General features: G+C 48.1%; 1 protein-coding gene across 3 annotated transcripts in view; it reads right to left on the reverse strand.

Annotated features, from left to right (window-relative positions):
• LOC119379406 (probable sodium/potassium/calcium exchanger CG1090) overlaps nt 1-23,210 on the reverse strand; it is a 527,113-nt gene that overhangs the window by 386,190 nt on the left and 117,713 nt on the right. For all 3 annotated transcript variants that reach the window (XM_049411972.1, XM_049411973.1, XM_049411971.1), the window contains exon 4: nt 8,118-8,218. In XM_049411972.1, the coding sequence (XP_049267929.1) occupies nt 8,118-8,218 (101 nt within the window). The remainder of the gene's footprint in view (nt 1-8,117; nt 8,219-23,210) is intronic.

A 23,210-nucleotide genomic window follows, 5' to 3' on the forward strand; every position in this document is an offset into this window, starting at 1 on the left:
GGACACGAGACGACGGCGCTGACTAACAACCAAATGTGCTTTATTCCTTCAGTCAGCATAAATATACTTCACCACTAACGTAATGAAAATACAGAAAGCTCAGCCTGCGCAGAGGCAGTAGGGCGATCAACGAGACATGAATTCTATCTCTTTCGGAAGGAGGGAAATCGAGGGGAAGCTTACACATGCCTCGCCGCTATTGCAGATGTCATAAGCTTCTGAAATGAGGCGCGCGCGCTCGTCATGGTATTTTGACAAGAAAGTGGTATCGTTAAAAGATGGATGGCAACCGCAACTGTTACAGTGAAGAGATAACTGACTATCTGTAGCTTGTTTTTGAACCTTGTTCAAATGCTCGCGCATGCGGTCATTAGCGCACCGCCCCGTTTGCCCGACATAGTAACGCCCGCAAGAAAGTGGAATCTTGTATACAACTTCTTGACAACATTCAACAAACTTCTGCCTGTGCTTCTTAGTACATCTTTTTTTCTCTTCTTCACGGTTGACTTGCTGGCACAGGCTACCAAGCTTATTTTGGGCAGAAAACAACAGCCTAACGCCTGCCCTGCTGACAACTTTCTTGAGATTGTGCGCGACTTTGTGCACGTACGGAATAACCGCAACAGTTTGCTTCGAGTTTTTCTCGGATTGCACAGCAGCTGAGCGCTTGTTTTTAAAGCCTGCTACGAGGCTTTCGGCAATGTTAGTCAAAAGCGTTGCTGGAAAACCTGCGAGCTTCAGGCGTGCTACTTGTGAAAGAAAACTTGCTTCAACTTGGTGGTCACAGGACCTGTCTAGCGCCGCCTTCATGCAAGCTCTTGCTATTTCGCGTTTAACAATCTTCGAGTGCGCAGAGGAAAAAGGGAGAAGGCTCTTTTGAGATCTGAGCGCATAACTCCAACATAAATGGCTATTTGAGAACGAGAGTTCCAAGTCTAAGAAGCGCAGTTTGCTGTCTGAGGGATGCTCAGTGGTAAGTTCAAAAGAACTTAATTCCGTGAGGAACACGTCAAAAATTGTAGCAGCAGCAGGCTGCGCGTCAGAAGGGTTAGTGCTGTAAAAGATTAAAAAGTCATCCACGTATCGCATCACCTTAACCGTGCTCGTCTTACTTAGCTTGCTCTCAAGATTGCGGTCATAGCTAGCTAATAAAATGTCACTAAGAACAGGGGCGATGCAAGAGCCTATGCACACACCTTTCCGCTGTATAAAAAGCTTATCTTCCAAGCAGACAAAGGTGGATCGCATTTAAAACTTTAAAAACTCTAAAAATCTGTCGACAGTGATTCCACTTGCGTTTTGAAACCTAAGAGCCCCATATTTGCCAATACAGTTGCTAACTTCTGTACACACATCTTCCTGAGGCAACGAATAATATAAGTCCTTGATATCCACGCAAAAGGCACGCACGCCCACTGGACACTCATCCCGGAGAAAGGCAGAAACAGTACCTGGCGTCCTTATGAGGTAGGGGTCGTCGACATCAAGGAGGCACAAAAACTTTTGCAGAAACACTCCCACTTCTCGTTGCCAGGTTCCGCGCTCAGAAACAATGGCCCGGAACGGGCACTGTTCCTTGTGGGTCTTGGCGCTGAAGAAGGCCGAAAGGCTGGTCTCTTTGCAGGCCTTTACGGAGGATGCCAGTTTTGCAAGCCCGGCTTTTTCGCATAGTTGAACGGCCTTTGTTTTTACCTTCGCAGGAACCACTCCTTTTACTTCGTTGAAGTTACCAAGAATGGCCGCGTCTGCTTTTTCTTTGTAGAGACCTCGAGTCTCCAGTGGGCGTGCCAGTGGGCATGCGTGCCTTTTCCGTGGATATCAAGGACTTATATTATTCGTTGCCTCAGGAAGATGTGTGTACAAAAGTTAGCAACTGTATTGACAAATATGGGGCTCTTAGGTTTCAAAACGCAAGTGGAATCACTGTCGACAGGTTTTTAGAGTTTTTAAAGTTTTATATGCGATCCACCTTTGTCTGCTTGGAAGATAAGCTTTTTATACAGCGGAAAGGTGTGTGCATAGGCTCTTGCATCGCCCCTGTTCTTAGTGACATTTTATTAGCTAGCTATGACCGCAATCTTGAGAGCAAGCTAAGTAAGACGAGCACGGTTAAGGTAATGCGATACGTGGATGACTTTTTAATCTTTTACAGCACTAACCCTTCTGACGCGCAGCCTGCTGCTGCTACAATTTTTGACGTGTTCCTCACGGAATTAAGTTCTTTTGAACTTACCACTGAGCATCCCTCAGACAGCAAACTGCGCTTCTTAGACTTGGAACTCTCGTTCTCAAATAGCCATTTATGTTGGAGTTATGCGCCCAGATCTCAAAAGAGCCTTCTCCCTTTTTCCTCTGCGCACTCGAAGATTGTTAAACGCGGAATAGCAAGAGCTTGCATGAAGGCGGCGCTAGACAGGTCCTGTGACCACCAAGTTGAAGCAAGTTTTCTTTCACAAGTAGCACGCCTGAAGCTCGCAGGTTTTCCAGCAACGCTTTTGACTAACATTGCCGAAAGCCTCGTAGCAGGCTTCAAAAACAAGCGCTCAGCTGCTGTGCAATCCGAGAAAAACTCGAAGCAAACTGTTGCGGTTATTCCGTACGTGCACAAAGTCGCGCACAATCTCAAGAAAGTTGTCAGCAGGGCAGGCGTTAGGCTGTTGTTTTCTGCCCAAAATAAGCTTGGTAGCCTGTGCCAGCAAGTCAACCGAGAAGAAGAGAAAAAAAGAAGATGCACTAAGAAGCACAGGCAGAAGTTTGTTGAATGTTGTCAAGAAGTTGTATACAAGATTCCACTTTCTTGCGGGCGTTACTATGTCGGGCAAACGGGGCGGTGCGCTAATGACCGCATGCGCGAGCATTTGAACAAGGTTCAAAAACAAGCTACAGATAGTCAGTTATCTCTTCACTGTAACAGTTGCGGTTGCAATCCATCTTTTAACGATACCACTTTCTTGTCAAAATACCATGACGAGCGCGCGCGCCTCATTTCAGAAGCTTATCACATCTACAATAGCGGCGAGGCATGTGTAAGCTTCCCCTCGATTTCCCTCCTTCCGAAGGAGATAGAATTCATGTCTCGTTGATCGCCCTACTGCCTCTGCGCAGGCTGAGTTTTCTGTATTTTCATTACGTTAGTGGTGAAGTATATTTATGCTGACTGAAGGAATAAAGCACATTTGGTTGTTAGTCAGCGCCGTCGTCTCGTGTCCTTTCTTGTCCCGTCTTTTTAGCGCTGTTTCTCACCCGTAATACAATGAGTGTTTCTCGTCGTCATCGCGGGTCCGACAAACGCCCCTTGCTAAGCACCGCATTATAACAGAAGAAAATGCTCGACCACTCCGTCAGAGTCCCTACCAGGTTTCGACGCAGGAACGGGAGGCCGTTAAGAAACAAGTCGACAAAATGCTACGCGACGACATCATCCAGCCGTCCAACAGCCCATGGACGTCTCCTACGGTGTTAGTGAAGAACAAGGATGGGACCCTACGTTTCTGCGTCGATTATCGTCGCCTGAACAAAATCACAAACAAGGACGCGTACCCTCTCCCACGGATAGACGACGCTCTGGATCGACTCCACAACGTGAAGTACTTTTCGTCGATGGACCTCAAGACCGGCTACTGGCAAATCGAAGTCGACGAGAGAGACCGAGAAAAGACTGCCTTTATAACACCGGACGGCCTGTTCGAGTTCAAGGTCATGCCTTTTGGTCTTTGCTCGGCACCTGCGACTTTCCAACCCGTTATGGATACAGTGCTGGCCGGATTGAAGTGGCAGACGTGCCTTGTGTATTTGGACGACGTCGTCGTGTTTTCCTCGACCTTCGACGAGCATCTCCAGCGGCTTGAGGCAGTACTTCAAGCATTCAAGGCCTCTGGATTGACCCTGAAGCCCGAAAAGTGCCGATCCGCGTACGACGAACTCTTGTTTCTCGGTCATGTGATCAGCAAGTCTGGAGTGCCCCCAGACCCGCAGAAAACAGCTGCTATTGCCGACCTCGCGCCACCCACCGACAAGAACGCCGTGCGTCGATTTCTCGGCTTATGCGCCTATTACAGACGCTTCGTCAAGGAATTTTCACGGATCGCCGAGCCACTTACCTCACAAAGAACGACGTGGAGTTCAAGTGGGGAACGGCGCAAGTCGAGGCATTTCAAGAACTGAAACAACGCCTGCAGATGCCTCCGATACTTGCGCATTTCGACGAATAAGCCTATACGGAAATCCACATGGACGGAAGCAGCGTAGGACTCCGCGCCATCCTTGTGCAGAAGACCGACGGACTGGAAGGGGTCACCAGTTATGCTAGCCGGTCCCTATCCAAAGCAGAAGGTAACTATTCCACAACGGAAAAGGAGTGTCTTGCCATCATCTGGGCTACGTCTGTTTCGCCCCAACCTGTACGGCAGGCCCTTCAAAGTTGTGAGCGACCACCACGCCTTGTGTTGGCTAGCCAACTTGAAGGACTCTTCAGGTCGCCTCGCACGGTGGAGCCTAAGACTTCAAGAATTCGACATTACCGTCGTTTACAAGTACGGAAGAAAGCACTCCGACGCCGACTGCTTGCCTCGTGCCCCCGTCGACGCACCGCCGCAGGACGACCACGATGATGACTGCTTCTTGGCAACCATAAGTGCCGGCGACTTCGCTGAACGACAGCAAGCCGACCCGGAACTCAGGGGTCTTGTGGAATACCTCAAGGGCAAGACCGCCGTTCTTCCAAAAGTATTCAGGCGGGAATTGGCGTCATTTTTCTTGAAAACGACGTCCTCGCAAAGAAGAACTTCTCTCCGGCCCGGGCCAACTACCTTATCGTTGTACCTTCGGCACTGCAACCAGAAGTTCTGCAGGCCCTGCACGACGACCCGACGGCTGGCCACCTCGGCTTTTCCCGCACGCTCGCGAAGATAGAGGAAAAATACTACTGGCCACGCCTTCCTGCCGACGTCGCCCACTACGTTAAGCCTTGCAGAGATTGCCAGCGACGGAAGACACCGCCAAGTAGGCCAGCGGGACTTCTGCAGCCAATCGAACCACCTCACCAGCCGTTCCAGCGGCAACAAGTGGATCGTCGTAGCAACTGACTACCTCACCCGCTACGCCGAGACAAAGGCCTTGCCCAAAGGCAGTGCCGCCGAGGTAGCCAAGTTCTTCGTGGAGAACATCGTCTTGCGTCATGGCGCCCCAGAGGTCCTCATCACAGACAGAGGTACCGCCTTTACTGCGGACCTAACTCAGGCGATCTTAAAATACAGCGAGACGAGCCACCGCCGCACCACCGCCTACCACCCGCAGACCAATGGCCTCACCGAGCGTCTAAATAAGACCATCGCCGACATGCTGGCCATGTACATACGTCGGCGTTGAGCACAAGACGTGTGACGCCGTCCTTCCGTACGTGACCTTCGCTTACAACACGGCCGTCCAAGAAACGACGCAGATGACGCCGTACAAGTTGGTCTACGGAAGGATCCCGGCGACGACGCTCGACGCCATGCAACCCAACGTCACCGACGAAGAAAATCTCGACGCCGCCGCTTACTTACAGCGCGCCGAAGAAGCACGACAGCTCGCCCGCCTGCGCATCAAGACCCAGCAGCACACCGACAGCCGTCGCGACAATCTTCGACGACGCTTCGTGGAGTACCAGCCCGGCGACCGAGTCTGGGTCTGGACGCCAGTACGACGACGCGGACTCAGCGAGAAATTTCCTCGACGATACTTCGGACCGTACAGGGTACTCCGACGTCTCGGCGCACTCGACTACGAGGTTGTCCCCGACGGCATCACGAACTCTCAGAGGCGCCGAGCTCGACCCGAGGTCGTGCATGTGGTGCGCCATAAACGATACTATGCTCGTTAACGCACCTGAGGACTCTAATGTTTGCTTGCTTTATTAGTTTTCTTTAGTATTGCATGTATTCATGTTCTGTTTTTAAGCATCGGGACGATGCTTTTTCAGAGGGGGGCATCGCCACGTGCGTTTCTTAATAATGCTTTTGCTGTATTCGGTTTTCGCCCACAAAGACTGTCAGCAACGCTCAGCTCATTGTTCGAGAAGCTTCGCGATTATTGTAGATCATTTTGTTAAGATTGCGCGCAAGACGCGAACACTCGAGCTGATTCTAGAGATTGCGCGACAACCACCGATAACGCTGGAATATTCTACGGCACATGCATAAATGCCGACGCGCTTCACCGCTTGTGAGTTGATCGGCGGTCGACGCACTGTTCGCCGCTATTAGTGTATTGCTATAGTTTGACTTTCAGTTTCCCGGCCACAAGTTCGGCCAAATGAAGAGTTTCATCTCTGACTTGCTGACTGCTGCCTTCGTCAACGTCACCACCACGTGACAATATTATATATATATATATATATATATATATATATATATATATATATATTAAATTAGTTAAACAAATGAATGAATGAACAAATGAATTAAACACTCATTTGCCAATCCCTGATGGCATTCGCAAATAAATATAGTTTGTTCGAAGATTTTAAAATATATACCAATTATGAATGATGCAATATAATTTGTCAACGATCATAAGTGTATTTCTGTGAAAAACCGTCAGCTGTAACTTGGACTGCACTTCGTGAACCTGGCAGGATATTTTTAACAGCGGAACTTTTGAAGCTGCATGTAAGTGTGAGGAGCGTGGAACAGAGACCATCATTATTATTGATGCTCCTCTCGAGCTATGCACGGCGTTGGCAAAAACTCGGACGGCGCGTGCTCTCTTCGTCCTCTTCTTCATCTTCTGCATAAAAGTAGACGGAGAGAAAGGAAGAACGGGAAGAAACAATAAAATACAGAAAGAGAGAGTGTGAGAAAAAGAGACAAAAGGGAGACAGAAAAAAAAACAGAGAAAGAAGTACAAGAACAAAGAGAAAAAAATTACACCATTTCTCGCTAAAGGGGACCATGGGGCGATGCGAAGCCGGAGCACTTGCACGATCGCGTTCCGTTGGCGTTCTTTGGGCATGCTACCGACCTCGCGTCGTGGAACGCGAAGAGGAACGCTACGCGTGTCGTCTTCCCTCTATCCTGGCCGTTAATTCTCACAGCGCGAGCGGGGAACGCGGTCGGCAGGCGTGCGAGAGGGGGACAGCGTAGGAGAGGAGAGAGAGGGGGAGGGGACGCGCATGCGCCGGTGCTCATCGCGGCGTTGCACAGGAGAGCATTTCACCATGTCTAGCCCGCGTTTCAGAGGAAGAGTGGAAAGGGGAAAGACGAAGTGGAGAGGGGGAGGGGAAATTGAGAGGGGGAGAGGGGAGGGTGAGTGGAGAGGGTATGCGCATGCGTAGTAAGGGTGGTCACGCCGCACACCGCCACCACCACCGGATTGAACTCCGCCATAAGATACTTCGCATCTAAAACGAAGACAAGCAAGGAAGGACGCCCAGCTCCGCCGTTTCTTTAGGCTTGGCACCACTATGCGAAACTGCCCATGTCTTTTTTTTTCTCTGTCTTTTATTTTTGTAATCTATAAATTTATTTTAATGTTCAAGTTTTTTTGGGTGTATTTTTTACTGCATAGCACATATTTCTTTTTTGTTTGCGGTGAAATGCAACTGTGATGTAAAGCATTTGTTTTTTTTTTTGTGGAATGCCACGGGCTACTACGAAAGTTTTAGTTTTGTATTTTAGCATTTTTCCTTTGAAGTGTTTCTGTCGAATACCATTCATTGGAACAATCGAGGTGTCCATAACAGCTCTTAGCCAACGAACCTTTCCAGAAACTGTTATTCATAGAAATAAAAGGAATTGATTTCATATGAATGCTCGGATGGGATTACTCTCGCCACTCAACTCATGGCAAGAACGATGTCGGTGATGCAGCGATCCTAACACTCAAAAAATATAGCGCTAACTGGATCAAACAACGTGCCCCATCAATGTTTCCATCCAAGCCTAAAATTTAGGCGCTTTTCAGTGCACTACACTCGTACATTTTGTTTCTTGCCGGTTAGAAATGTCCTGCTGTACAGGGAGACATATATGCGCGCGGGATCACCTAACCTTTGTAATCATTCTCCTAGGAAGTAAACTACGTTTTGGATATGATTGAAGGGGCAATGTCCGCGTTCAACATGACGTGGCACTCACCGGCTGACGGCTTCGTCCTGCAGGGCAGCCAAGAGTATAACGACGCTTGCGAAGAAGAATACGCTGTCACGATACATGGGCCAGCGGTGCAGCAGGACCACCTGGGCACAACCATGTCGTTCACGTACAGCAAGTCAGGCCTATAGCCAGCAATTCTTTTCCGGGGGCCCACTTGTCAAAGGTCTTGACTATTTGAGAAAATCACCTATTTTCATTAATCATTTTCGGTAAAATACCCCCTCCATCAAAATTTCAGGCGGGGGGGGGGGTGCCCCTGGCTACGGGCCTGGCCACAGTCCTCTCAGGTTTCCGTACGCAATTATTAGCTGGCCTCTGTAAACAGCTGGCACTTGCAAATGCATCAGTACCAGGGTATCAACGGCCTAACGAGGGACAAGTGTGTTAATAACATTACTTTCACTGATATACAGAACATTAGGATTTTTATAACTCATTTAAAGAAAACAGCATCGAATGTATCCTGAGTGTGGCTTGTAAATCATGTCGTACATGACCTGCATGTCATGATTTCCATGTTACCACCTCTCATTTACGTTCGCCATGCAGTCGCGTCACGCAATACCAATTTTGGTGTACATCAAGCAAGCGAAACGGTCACGAGTGCGTCATGAGCATGGCATGTAGATCATGTCGTGCATGTCATGCATATCATGATTTTCATGTTACCACGTCTCATTTACGTTCGCCATACAGTCGCTTCGCGCAATCCCAATTTTGCTGTACATCAAGCTAGCGAAGCGGCCGCCAATTCATCATGAGCGTGGCGTGTAAATCATGACATACATGATATACATGTCATGGTTTTAATCTTACCAACTATTAAGCATGTTCTTCATATAGTCACATCGCGCAATACCAATTTTGGTGTATATCCATCTACTGAAACGGCCACTAGCGCACCATGAGCGTGGCATGTAAATCAGGTCGTACATGACTTGCATGTCATGATTTTCATGTTACCACCTCTCACTTACGTTCGTCATACAGTCGTGTTGCGCAATACCAATTTTGGTGTATATCATGCAAGCGAAACCGCCGCGAATGCACCATGAGCGCGGCATGTAAATTATGACATACATGTCATGGATGTAATGGTTTTCATGATACCACCTGTTATTCATGTTCTTCATAAAGTGACATCGCACAATACCCATTTTGGTGTATATCAATCTAGCGAAACGACCGCGAGTGCGCCATGAGCGTGGCATGTAAATCATGTCGTACATGACATGCATATCATGATTTTCATGTTACCACGTGTCATTTATGTTCCTCATACAGAAATGTCTCGTCATACCAGTTTTCGTATACATCCCTTCATTTAAACGGCCGCGAGCGCCCCGAGACCATATCATGTAAATCATACTGCACATGACATGCGCGTCATGATTTGCATGTTAGGACCTGTCATTATGTTTGTCATGAACTGTTGTCACGCCGTGCCAATTTTGGTATAATAAAATTAACGGAACAGCCGCAAGAGCCCAAAGGCCGTGGAATGTAAATCATGCTGTTCATGGCATGCGTGTCATGATTTTCATGATATGACCTGTCATTTATGTTCGTAATAAGGCCATGTTATGACACACCAATTTTGGTATACATCCGATTAACGAAACGGTCAGGAGAGCACAAAGTCGTAGGCGGCTAGATAGATACGCTCAAAGTCGCAGAAGTTCGCTAAGAAGTGCTTTGCATTTTAAAAAAAACAAGGTGGGTGAGCTAAGTCTGGATCCTCCCAAGCGATTCAGTCCTGGCCGGTGTCGCGCCTGCACTTACACAGCCGGCGGAGGATGCTCGACTATTTCACCACGTCAAACTATATAATGCCTCCACTGTCTGGGATCCACGTCAAGCATATCTGATCGAAACTGTTCAATCAGTGCCGAAGGAAAACATTAACCAATCGCGCCCCATTCATTCTTAATACTCATATGACATCACATTCATTCTTGATACTCATATGACATCATCACTACAATTAATGTCCGTTCCTCCAACCCTCTCTCTGCGTTCGCATCACTTCCCTCTTTATTTATCGCAACCTCTCCGGCAGTTCTTCCCTTCATCAAGAAACATACATCATACCCGCATCATGCATACCTATCCTACCGGACTAGTCACCTTCCACCTGAAGCAAGATTAATGATCTTTACATAACGGGCGGCGTCGGCAGTGGGGCGAGGCCAGTAGTAGTTTCTTGTATCCTGGAGAGCGTGCGGGAATATCCACGGTGTCCAGCCGTCGGGTCGTCAAGTAAAGCTTCCAGAACATCTAGACACAATGCTGAAGGTATAACGAGGAGGTAGTTGGCTCGAAGTGGCGAGAAGTCTTTAGAAGAACGCCGTTTCGCAAGGAAAACGATGCCAGTCGTCGCTTGAATACCTTCGGAGCAGCATGCAGTCTTGCCCTCGATGTATTCCACAAGGCCCCCGAGTTCCGGGTCCGCTCGCTGTCGTTCAGCGAAGTCGTCGGCGCTAGTGGTTCCCCACAAGCAGTCGTCGTCCTGTTGGTCCTGCGGAGGTGGGTCGACGGGGGGCGCGAGACAAGCAGTCGGCGTCAGAGTGCTTTTGTCCGCACTTGTAGAAGACGTTAATGTCGAATTCTTGAAATCTGCAGACTCCTCCGTGCGAGGCGACCTGAAGGGTTTTTCAAGTTAGCTAGCCAACATGAGGGGCGGTGGTCGTTTCCAACTTTGAAGGGCCTGCCGTAAAGGTAGGGGCGAAACTATGATGTGGCCCATATGATGGCAAGGCACTCCTTTTCTGTTTTGGAATAGTTGGCTTCCACCTTAGATAGCGACCGGCTAGCATAATTGATAACCCTTTCTAGTTCGTCAGTCCTCTACACAAGGACGGCGCCGAGCCCTGCGCTGCTTGCGTCGGTGTGGATTTCCGCGCAAGTGTCGGAGGCGTCTGCAGGCCTCGTTTCAGTTCTTGAAATGCTTCGACTTGCGCCGTTTCCCATTTAAATTCCACATCGGTCTTCGTGAGGTGAGTTAGTGGCTCGGCGATCCATGAAAAAATCACACCATCTCCCGCTAAAGGGGACCATGAGGCGATGCGAAGCAGTGTTTCGGCATGTAGAGCCCGCGTTTCAGAGGCGGAGTGGTGAGGGGGAGATGGGAAGTGGAGAGGGGGAGGGGAATGGAAAGGGGAGGGGAAGGGGAGAAGTGATGTGGAAAGGAAGAGTGGAGAGGGGAAAGGGGAGGGGAGAGGAGGCGAGATGGGAGGGGAGAGGAGGAGTGGAGAGGGGAAGTGGAGAGAGGATTGGGAAAGGGAAATGAGAGGGGGAAAGGGAAGGGGAGAGGTGATGTGGAGAGGGAAAGGGGAGAGAGGGAGTGGAGAGGGGAGGTGCAGAAGGTTTGCGCATGCGCAGTAAGGGTGGTCACGCCGCCCACCACCACCACCACCGGATTGAACTCCGCTATAAGATGCTTCACATCTAAAGTCCTTGACCAACCGTCTGTAATAGCGAGGAGGGTTCCAGCCAACTATTTGGACGACAACAGAAAGACATACACACGGCTGGACTAGGAAGAACGTTTACTGAAATTTTTCTGTCATATTTATGGCAGTTACAGAATGCATCGCCCAATGATTACCAGATTGTTATTTCTGCGCATACGTCTTTTTTTCGTTTTTCCTTTAGTAGTATGGATGGCCTACTGATGCATGATTGTACACTTCAATCGATGGCCACGGCTTTTAAAATTTCGCGCGTCAGCTGGTCATTACTTGTTGCTAAAATCTTGATGTCGTGCAGTTCGACAGTTCACTGACAGTGGCGATTGTGGAAGGCGGCATATCCAGCAGGGGTTCTTTCTAATGATGCCGCATGCTTTCTTGTCCTGTCATAGAGCCACCTGCCCGTTTGTCCTATGTAATTTCGCGGCATGATAATGGTATGTCGTAGATGACCCCGGTTCGTCACGCGCTGCACTTTTCTTTGTGTTCTTTGCTGCATCGATTCCTTTCACCGCTGTCACTGACTTGCGCACACATTCAATAAGCGTTGTTCGGTGCAGAACATACAATTGTGATGCCTTCTTTCCCGGCTATTTTCATTATTTTGTGGGTCACGCTATGTACATAAGATATAACGACCGTGTTTTTCTTCTGTTCAGCTTTTTCTTCTTGACCAGTGTTTTGCGGGCTTGTATTTTCTTCAGTAGTCCTTCGGCTACTGCTCTGACGAAGCCTTTAGGGTAGCCTAAAGTCACTGGAACGGGAAAAGTACCGCGACCGCCCTGCCCGCCGCCATATTTGGTCCTGCGCGGCCGAAGCTGTGGCGGCGCGGTGTTAATTTCACGCGGAGTAACATGATTTACGCATTGTGTGCGCGTTTGCAGCCCCGAATGAAGCACTACGTTGCTCTCTGATTAGGAAATAGCGGCATTTTTCACTTGCCTACACGCGCACGCACGCGCACTAACACGATTAAAAAATGCGAACTGCGCTGCATTTACGCGCTCGGCTGTCGGCATTTATTGAATGCGAAGCATTTCTTAGCGAACTTATGCGACTTTGAACGCATCTATCTATCTATCTATCTATCTATCTATCTATCTATCTATCTATCTATCTATCTATCTATCTATCTATCTATCTATCTATGTAGCCGCCCACGACTTTGTGCTCTCCTGGCCGTTTCGTCAATGGGATGTAGACCAAATTTGGTATGGCATAACATGACTGTATGACGAATACAAATTACAGGCGACAACTTGAAAACAATGGCATGCATGCCATGTACGGCATTATTTGCATCCCACGCTCATGGCCCGCTCGCAGCCGCTTCGCTAGTTTGATACACATCAAAATTGGTATGGCATGACAAGAGTGTATGACCAACATAAGTTATTGGTTATAGCGTGCAGATTATGACAGGCATGCCATGTAAAACATGATTTACATGACACGGTTTCGGGGTGCTCGCGTTTAATGAAATGCGTATATAGTAAAATTGATATGACGAGATGTTTCCGTATAACGAACTTTACTGACGGGTGGTAACATGTAAATCATGCCTTACATGACATGCGTGCCATTATTTTCATGTTACCACCTGTTATTTATCTTTGACATACAGTGACGTCACGCAATAGCGATTTTGGTGCATATAAAGCCAGCGAACCGGCCGCGAGTACACCATGAGCGTGGCATGTAAATCATGCCTTACATGACACGCGTGCCATTATTTTCATGTTATCACCTGTTATTAATGTTTCTCGTACAGTCAGGTCACGCAATACCGATTTTGGTGCATATAAAGCCAGCAAACCGGCCGCGAGTGCACCATGAGCATGGAATGTAAATCATGCCTTACATGAAATGCGTGCCATTATTTTCATGTTACCACCTGTTCTTTATGTTTGTCATACAGTCACGTCACCCAATACCAATCTGTAACAGTCAGATTTCATGGCGCTGATCGTTATATGCGAGTCCAAAGGCGTCAATTTTACGCCAAAAATAAGAGCTGTCCGGCAATGTTATTGTGCATGAACCTTCCGCGGCAACCACGCGAAACAAGCTGTGCAGGGGAGACGCAAACATTGCTCGAAACAACATTCGCGAATTCTCAATGAAACGCTTACCTCACAAAGGCGCGTATAGTCGTGGGAACAAATTTTTCCGCCATATTCTGCGCAGCCACACAGCCTGTCGCTTCGCATCCTTTTTCCCGCTGGGAATAGGAAAGAGGGCTTGGCCCGTTTCCCGCCGGTTGCTGCACCCAAAAGCGCAGCACCCAGGCATTCTTCGATGCCTCGACAGGCTTGCGTCAAAACAATACGGGATGTCGTAATGTTCCTGCACGCTTTTCTGGGGCTATAAAAACAATCGCCCTCCAAAGCGCCGTGCATCGGCGGCGGGGAGACACCAGCGAGGCGAGCGAGCTGGACCCTTTATGTGGCGAAGCCGCCGAAAGGGCGCGGCGGCGAAGAGAAAACGAATGCGGTACTTTTTCCGTTACAGTGACTTTGAGGTAGCCAGCACTGTTTAGTCGAGTGACCGGAGTGCTATTCTGGATATTGTCAAATTCCGCCATGTTGCCTGATTTGATTGGTCCCGCGAGGTCGTTCGTGATGTGGCGCTGCAATTACGACACAGGATTTTGCGACGACGTAACGTCATCAAAAATTGTTTTTTTTTTTTCGAATAAGCTCTTTGCCGTACTCTACCGCCTATAAACAGAGGTTTTCGCTAAAGAACGAAAGCAAAATATGATACAAAGCTTTGGGTACGGTCAACTTGGGGTTGATCGAAACTACTGCTCGCTTGACGAAGAGCCGCCAAGTCTCCAACACGATTGGACATTCAACTGATGATGCTCATTGCGTCACAGGACCTCACTTTTTGTAGCGTCAATTTGATGTTTCGTGACGTTGCATCCCGCCAAATTTGCTGCTTAAAATGTGAGAACGACGAAATACCCAAAATTGGCCGCCATATTGTTGTAAGCTGAGTTGCTTAACCGATGTGCCGCCTCACATACGTATGTGTAGACGTCGTTCCGTTGTTACTTTACAAGCATGTTTTCTGTTAGTAATATTATAAAGTGTTGTATATGAAGCCTGCTTGTAAAAATAAAAGGTTCTTTAATTTAGCTTGTTCGCTAGATAGGTGAAGCGAAATGGCGCTGCCCTTCATCGTGCAGTGGCTGGAGCTGCAGGAAGAAAGAGAATTCCGCGAGTACCGCGATGCTTTTGCGATGGCCGATAAATTGTTTCAACTGCGGTACCGGCTGACGAAGGACATTGTGCGATGGCTGTGCGAGGAGCTTCCCGCACGAGAACAGCCCCTGCCGTTGTTGTTTTCGTTGAGCTGCAAGCGCTTTGCGCCCTTCCCTTCTTCGCCACCGGTAGTTACCAGGGCGCGATCACAAACAACGAGGACGTGGCGACGAGCCAGTCCAGTGTGGATCTCACGATTCATGCTGTCGTGGGAGCGATCGTCGAGCGCCTCGGCAATGAGTGGATCGCCCTCCCTGCCAGAAGGAAGGCTTTGTATACATGGATACAAGATTTGAAGGCTGCGTCGAGGCGGTCGATGGCACGTTTCTGTGCATAAGTGTGCCGTATGAAAAGGATGACGGCAACAAGGCTCCCTACTCTTGCCGCAAGAACTTTTACACCCTCAATGTCATGGTGGTGAGAACAAATTTCATGCTATTTAATCTCGCACATGCTGTTAGTAGAATCCAAAGGAGGAACGTGAAAGACACCTTTGGACCACTCTCCAATATTTAACGACATATTCCGTGACTCTAACTGCAGTGATATCAAAGAACGCAGTAGTCGCGGTAAACGAAGTTTCCGCCCCTATTTAGTTTCGGCAGGGCTGACTTGACGACACGATAAAACGTTCATCGAGCTTCATAATTGATCGTGGTAGCTGCCTTGCTTTTAAGAAAAGTAATGCATGAAAGGAAATCAAACCTGCTCATTGCGCTCTAACTTCATAAACATTGATATGCAGACATGCAGTAACTGCAACATATGAAATGAAAGATAAAGCTATCGAAGCTGCGCTTCGAAAGCAACTTCACAGAAATAATTGCGTTGCCCCACACAGTTACAGTTGTACTGCATGTAGCTGGTTGTATTGCTGTTGCCGACTTCCTTCCAATGCAAACAACACTCTGCAGGTATGTGATCAACCCTGCCGATCACTGCCGTCGCACCCGGGGCCTGTCCACCAAGCCTTCACGTGGAGGACATGCACCGTGAACCAGGACTTGGGCTATTCAGCTATTCACCACCCTGGACTCCGTGGCCAGGGTGGTGAATAGCTGCTTAGTATGCAAGCATGAAAATGCTTGTGTGGCGTCTTAGTGTAGCAAAGCCATCATTCATGGTAATTTTATTACACGCTGCATGGTTCTTAACTACTCCAGTCTCTTTGTCCGAGTTTCTGCCCCATATGTTACTACTGGCAGCATACCTTGGTCGAATACTACTTTAGTGCCACTGCTCTTCCCTTAAATGAAACTTCTCTCATGCACACATTTCACAAAAGAAGTCATACTTCGACCCGAGGCAGCACACAACAATCCAACTTGCTCTCGGAGTATGATTGCAACTTGTCTCTCTATGTTCATGGGAAAGACTACTACTGCAATAGAAAGGCCAAGCATGAAAGAAACTTCCATGAAGACATTGTATGATCCTTTTTAATAAAGTGGTGAAATAATAAATAGTAAGCACGTGATGATGCAGAAGTGAAATGCTGCACGCTGAGGCTATGTTAATAAAAAGAATACATCAAATGCAATGGCCATAAATTTTGTTGATTCACAAAAGCAATTATGTATAGAAAGGACAACTTGTATAAACAAATAAATACAAATAAGCAAGCACAGCCAAGTGCTATATAGCAATAAAATAAGTCGACTGACAACTCAAAGGTAGTTCAGTCATGGTTCACAAAAAGCAATAAAAAACAACTCAAACGATTGCAAAAGAAACCTGCTGTCGCTTTACATTCATGGCCTGAGCACAATAAAACTAAGAGCAACGAAGCCTTCAGTACCCTGACCGTCTGCAGCATCCCCCCGCACATCAGTCTCATGCAACCAAAGGAAAGCATAACACCCTTACCACCAAAGAAGACGCGCCTTCTGTCACTTGTCCCACCTGGTCTATGAAAGAAGTTAAAGGTTGCAGTTCAACATCTTCGTTGTCATTCCTCCTGACGAAGGAATTGAGTTGATTCTAAGCCGTCTGGAAATAAACCCATTTTTTCGTTGGAGCCTTTCAAAAGTCGTAATTAGGTGACCTGACCAGACAAGCAATTCTGTCAATATGTCTAGCTGCAAAAACAAAAGGAAAGCAGTGCATATCAGTGGCACGATGTCTTCGAATAATTTAAAAATGAGAAAGGAATAGTACATATTCATGTATGTATTCATATTATGCTAATTGGAACACTGTTCTCCGCAGGTGATAGTGCGTACCCGCTGCAATCTGGCTGCTTAACCCGATCCCTGGAGCACATCCTGCAGGATTCCCTGCTGCCCGATTCAACCGCACCCACTCGTCACTGCGGTGCGTCGTTTAACCGTGCACTGTAAACCTCAAGGGCCGCTTTCACTGCCGGCAGAGGCACAGAGCACTGTACTATGCCCCACTCTTCACGTCGAAGATCGTCGCAATTTGCGTGGTGCTTCACAACCTCGATGTTCGGCAGCAGCTGTCTGAGCCAGACGAAATACCTTGCACTCAAGAACTCGAATGAGAAGATGCGGACCTTTACAACAATTGCGACGATCCGGCAACAGTAGGCATGTACCATGCGGAATCACACTCTGCAGGGGTTCACAGCTTGGCACCCATCGATGCGACGGGGTTTACATTCCTGCGAGATGTGCGAAGAAACGTGAAACACAAGAAGCCCTTGTTTTTTCTCATGGCAAAGTAGCCACTTGCATTGTGTTCGATCCTATACCTATCCCCTGTACTTGTGTTCTTGCAGGAATTGTATCTGACAAAAGCTTCATTGTGTTCGTTCATCGAGAGCATGCTATTCATCGTCACAGGATAGCGTGCACTTAAACGGGGACAAAGGGAGAAGAACATGACAACACAAGCGCTAACTTTCAGCTAAAGTTTATTTAAGGAAAAACGGAAGAGAAGAAAATAACACAAAATACCGCGCATGCGTCACTGCGCAGAAAACATAACTAAATTATAAGCCACACCTAATATCAAAGCCTAAAAACATGGTAGTTGATAACCAATCTGTTCACCGTTGCAAGGCGCTAATCAGTGTGGCCAAGAAAAGACAGTTCTTTATCTGTTAGTGCCGTTTTTTCCTTGAATAAACTTTAGTTGAATGTTAGCGCTTGTGTTGTCGTGTTCTTCCCCCTTTGTCCCCGTTTAAGTGCGCACTATCCTGTGACGATGAATACATACCAACTCGCCCAGTTTTCTGCTTTGTTTTGAGAGCATGTTAATTGTACCAGGCAGTTAAGCAAAAAAGTGTTCAGCTTCTGCCGTGAATCACAGCAGGATTAGTTTGTTGAGACCACAGTAACTCTGGAAACCGCCTGTGTTATTTTGCAGCAGTGCATGCAACCTTGAATGCCATTCCAGAGCATTGTTTTCAGCACTTCATTCACAATGCGAACCCAGTGAAAGACATTTCACATCACGTGATGACTGCAAGCGTCTGGCAGGTTCTGTACAAACGCTCTATTCATGTAGCAGCCACTCGTACATGCAAAAGCACAAGCTTGCTCCGGTTGATAATCTATCTAATCACTTATAGTGCACAAAACGAACCAGTACCGAAAGGGGCGACGCGGACACAGCACTGTGTTGCTCCTTTCTGCCCTGGTTTCTCTTGTGCACTATAGAAGTTAACATGCAATGAGTAATACGTGACATTTCAGAATGTATTGTCAGGCAATTCACCATCTTCTGTCATGATTTCCCAACTGCTTTGCAGAAATTGCCTTGTTTTTTCATAGCTCTTGAGCAACCATATTAAGGTTTGTCTTTTCAATAATAAAAAGCAGTCAAGTTGTCTCATTGTTTACATCACTGTCTCATCATTCACTGCTGCCAGCAACAACGAAGGATGCCTCTAATATTGTGCCAGCCAGTTTTGAAACAAGGACAATTAGAAAAAAGACATCTCTTTGCATGCAGTTTGTTCACTTCTTAGTGCTGCCAGTCCAAAGTTACATCACGTGCGTGAAATACTACAATGCCTCTTTATTATCTGTGGCCATTATGTACTTCATATCCGTATGTTGTATGTTGTAAACAACGTAGAAGTACCTTCTATCGTAAACATCTTCGGGGATGCATCACCTCTGTGAATTGAGATTCGCCTAGACCATATCTTTCAGATTCAGTTGATCGTGCATAACGTGAGGCCTTGGAACTTAACTCTTATTGCTTCTGCTTCTGTGTATTGACATGATTGTAACTTTTATTTACAGCAGTCCTTACGCGTCCTTCGCAAAACATACAGCGCCATCTTAATGATCACGATAGTTCAGGAACATACTTCGCGCACCGGAGACGTTGTAATAGCACAACTGGCTGTTTGGCTAGTCGTTACATTATTTCAGATAAACCAAACACTGAACCGCCACCAGAACAAAAAAGACAGAAGAAACAGAAGGAGCATTATAAATACTTGCAGTGCTGTGCAGCTCCTTATCTCTGTACCATCGGCAGCGCTTCTGGACGCCGCGGGCCTTGGGAACGAAGGCCGCCGCAGCCCAACACGGAGTCGACGCGCGTAATTGTAGGACGCGGGCGTCGTCCACCGAAACGCGCGGCGCCAAATCAAACGGCCCTCCACGTTTTCTCCTGCAATAAGCATGTCCATAGCTGAAACATCAAGACTACCCGAATGAAACGCAGGCTTACCTGATTGCGCTACGATTTCGCGCCTCGGGCTCGCGCTGCCGCCACCTTACTTCGCCATAGCCGCCGCCTGCTGCTGCTCGGGCGCAGGCGGTTAACGCGCTCTGTCAGCGTCTGGCACAGCTCGCGTCGTACCTCCGGCAGTAAGTCGCAAGCCACCCTCCCCATACGGGGACTATCGGTAAAAAAAATCCAACATTGCTGCCGGCTGTTCGGCGAACTGCCGGCATAACTGCAGAACACCTACACAAGAAAACCGGCGAAATAACGATGTCGACAATGTTGACGCTCGCTTGGCTGGCTCGCTTATTGGCTAGGAAAGTTACTATGGCTTCATCGCTCAACGCCAAAAATGGCGCTGAATTGCAGACGATATTGTCTTCTTCACGATTTTAAAACTAAACGCTTCAATTTCCTTTTATTTTTTGTTGTTGCATTTACAAATAAAGAAGCAAAATACTACTTATTTGCACGTTTCCTTATATTTTTTGTCCGCTTTACATCACGTTGCGCAAGCAATTGACGTGTTTGCGTCACCATTGTGTACACGTCCCGCCTACGCCAAATTACACAGAAAATGGCGAAAGTCCAGGATAGCACACCTGGTGTATAAAACTTTCTTGCATACCGTGGTGGCATGACTTTCTTAGGCCCGTATTCTGAAACGCTCCTTACCTCAGACCATTTCCTTACCTTACGTGAGGAGCCCTTCATGCCTCCTTATCTTAAAGGAGCACTGGCACAAAATTTCGAAGGCGAGATAATGAGTGAAATAGATGTATGTGGAGCCATACACAACGTCTACGAAATATGAAGGGCCAATATAGCCTAGAACATATTTAAAATCAATTTTAAAGTGCATGCCGCGCGACTGAGCGAGATGCGCGCACCTCGCGACGCCGACATCAACGCGGCGGGTATGTAAACAAACCTACGTCACGAGTTTGTGTTGGCTGGTTGCTGGTTGTGCCCTTGCGCTTGTGCGCTTGTGCTACCTGCCATTTCTTCCTCCGTGCCTGCGGCTTTGCGTGTGCTGGTTGTGCTCCCTTCCGCTGTTCGCTCATCGTGCCATTTGGCAGATGTTATGGCCCGCTCACGCTAGCGGCAAGCCTACCGCAACGGCGTGGTGCCGCAGAACATCGGCCGTCGCCGCACGCGCGAAAGCTGTCCAACGTGCACGGCAAGCTTCTCCGGCGAGGCATTCGCGCCTCCGAAAAACATGGCCGCACTTCCAAAAGCGGTTGTCGTCCACTTCGAATCTATCAAGTGGCCGCCGTGCGCTCTGTAGCGTGTAAGCTCCGAACTGATGCTTCCATTTGCTTTAGATAGAAGTGCGGACGTCGTCCGTGTCGTTGCCAGGCATGGTTCGAGCAGTGAATAGAGCGTTTTAGTCTGTTCGGCATTAAAAAAGGCGTCGCGTAAAACCAAATAAAGTGTCCCCAAGGTGGCACTAGGTAAGTGGCGCCAGCTATGGAGGATTAGAAACAACTAACAAACGCGTAATCTATGTCCTCCGAGCATTCGGGAGCACCCATTTCTACTCGTTAACCCTACAGCATCGATTATTTGACTATGGCTCTCAAAAACGGCGCCGAATTGGGACGAATACATTGCTGTCGAAGCTTAAGGACATGAATCATTCACGTCCTTAAGCTTCGACAGCAATGTATTCGTCCCGATTCGGCGCCGTTTTTGCTAACGACGCCGAATTTTCGTTAAGATTGCCGCGCAATCTTAACGAAAAATGTTGACAGCCGTTCGGCCGCACGTTCGAAAACACGCCTGGCAAGCAATTTTCCAACAATGACGAGAATACAATTACATCGAGCTTGTGCAGAAGTGCAAGGCATTGATCGAAAATAAGAAAACGGGCACACTGTCGTTCACAAAGTACTGCGGAGAAGCGCCCTTTCAGTGCAAGTAGCAAGGTAAAGAGGCCTGAAGGTAGCCCTAGCGCTACCTTAACTTGAGGAAGCATCAAGGAGGGCCTCAGTGAGGGAACCTTAGAAAGGAGCATTCCAGAATACGTGATAAGGCGTCCTCAAGAAGTTAAGGCACCCTCACTGAGGTAAGCAGCGTTTCAGAATACGGGCCTTAGTGCTGAGTTAAAAACCATCATCACGATGGCTCGTTTTACATTCTTTAAGTAGTCCGAATTGTAGGGCAAAAAACTACTGCATGAGCACGTTTCAAACATCCAGCATGTGTGTCCTTCTTCCTTTCCAACATGCCGTCCGTGAAATTCAACTTGGGCGTTGCTTCGTGGAAATAGGCGCACAAGCCGAGAAATCATCATACGGCCTTTTTGTCAGTGGGTGGCGGAAAGGCAGCGATGACAGCTGTTTTCCGCAGGTCTGGGCGACTCCAGACCTGCTGATGTCGTGGCCCAAGAACAAGAGCTCTTCGTACGCGAAGCGGCACTTGTTTGGCTTCAGGGTGAGCCCGGAGTTCTTGACTACTTGAAGTACAGCTTCAAGGCGCCGGAGGTGTTCGTCGAAGTTTGAGGCACACAACGACGCCAAGTCTACCACTTCAAGCCCTGCGATGACTGTATCCATAACGCGTTGGAAAGTCCCAGGTGCCGAGCAAAGACCAACGGGCACGACCTTGAACTCGAACAAGCCGTCTGGTGTAATAAAGGCAGCCTTCTCTCGGTCTCTCTCGTCGACTTCAATTTGCCAGCAGCCAATCTTGAGATCCATCCACGAGAAGTACTTCGCGCTGTGTAGTCGATCGAAGGTGTCATTTATCCATGGAAGACGATACACGTCCTTCTTTGTGATTCTGTTAAGGCGACGATAATCGACGCAGAAACGAAGGGTTCCATCGTTCTTCACTAACACCACGGGAGACGCCCACGGAATCTTGGATGGTTGGATGATGTCGTCGCATAGCATTTCGTTGACTTGTTAATTTACGGCTTCACGTTCTCGCGTCGAAACTCGGTACGGGCTCTGACGGATTGGTCTGGCACTTTCTTTCATTATAATGCGATGCTTAGCAAGTGGCGTTTATCGAACCCTTGATGACGACAAGAAACAGTCCTTGTATTGCTGCAGAAGGCATCGGAGCTGTTGCTGTTGTCGGGGCTGTAGCTGTTGGCTTAGGTTGACGTCGAAGCGTGGTTGAGCTAGTGGGGTCGTTGTTGTAGCTTCGTCAGAATCCGAAAAGCCAAACGCATCACTGACGGCCACGATTTCTTCGATGTGTGCAATCGTCGTGCCCTTGCTGAGATGTCGGTTTTCCTGGCTGAAGTTCGTTATCATCACGCTTCCTCTTCCTTCATGCAACCGAGCAATGCCTCTTGCGACGGAAATATCACGGTGCAGCAGCAAACACTGAACCCGCCACGGTGGTGTAGTGCTTATGGTGCTCCACTGCTGATCCACGGGTCGCGGGATCGAATCCCGGCCGCGGCGGCCGCATTTTCGATGGAGGCGAAAATGCTCGAGGCCCATGTACTTAGATTTAGGTGCAGGTTAAAGAACCCCAGGTGGTCGAAATTACCGGAGCCCTCCACTACGGCGTCTCTCATAATCATATCGTGATTTTGGGACGTTAAACCCCAACAAATATAATAAATATTAGCAGCAAACGCTGAACGCTATCGAAGACACCGTCAAGGTCTTAAGAGTTTTCAGTACCGACGGGAATTATGACGCCTGAGCGAGGCGGAACGGTCACTTGCT

The sequence above is a fragment of the Rhipicephalus sanguineus genome, chromosome 1 (assembly GCF_013339695.2).
Source record: "Rhipicephalus sanguineus isolate Rsan-2018 chromosome 1, BIME_Rsan_1.4, whole genome shotgun sequence".
Lineage (NCBI taxonomy): Eukaryota > Metazoa > Arthropoda > Arachnida > Ixodida > Ixodidae > Rhipicephalus > Rhipicephalus sanguineus.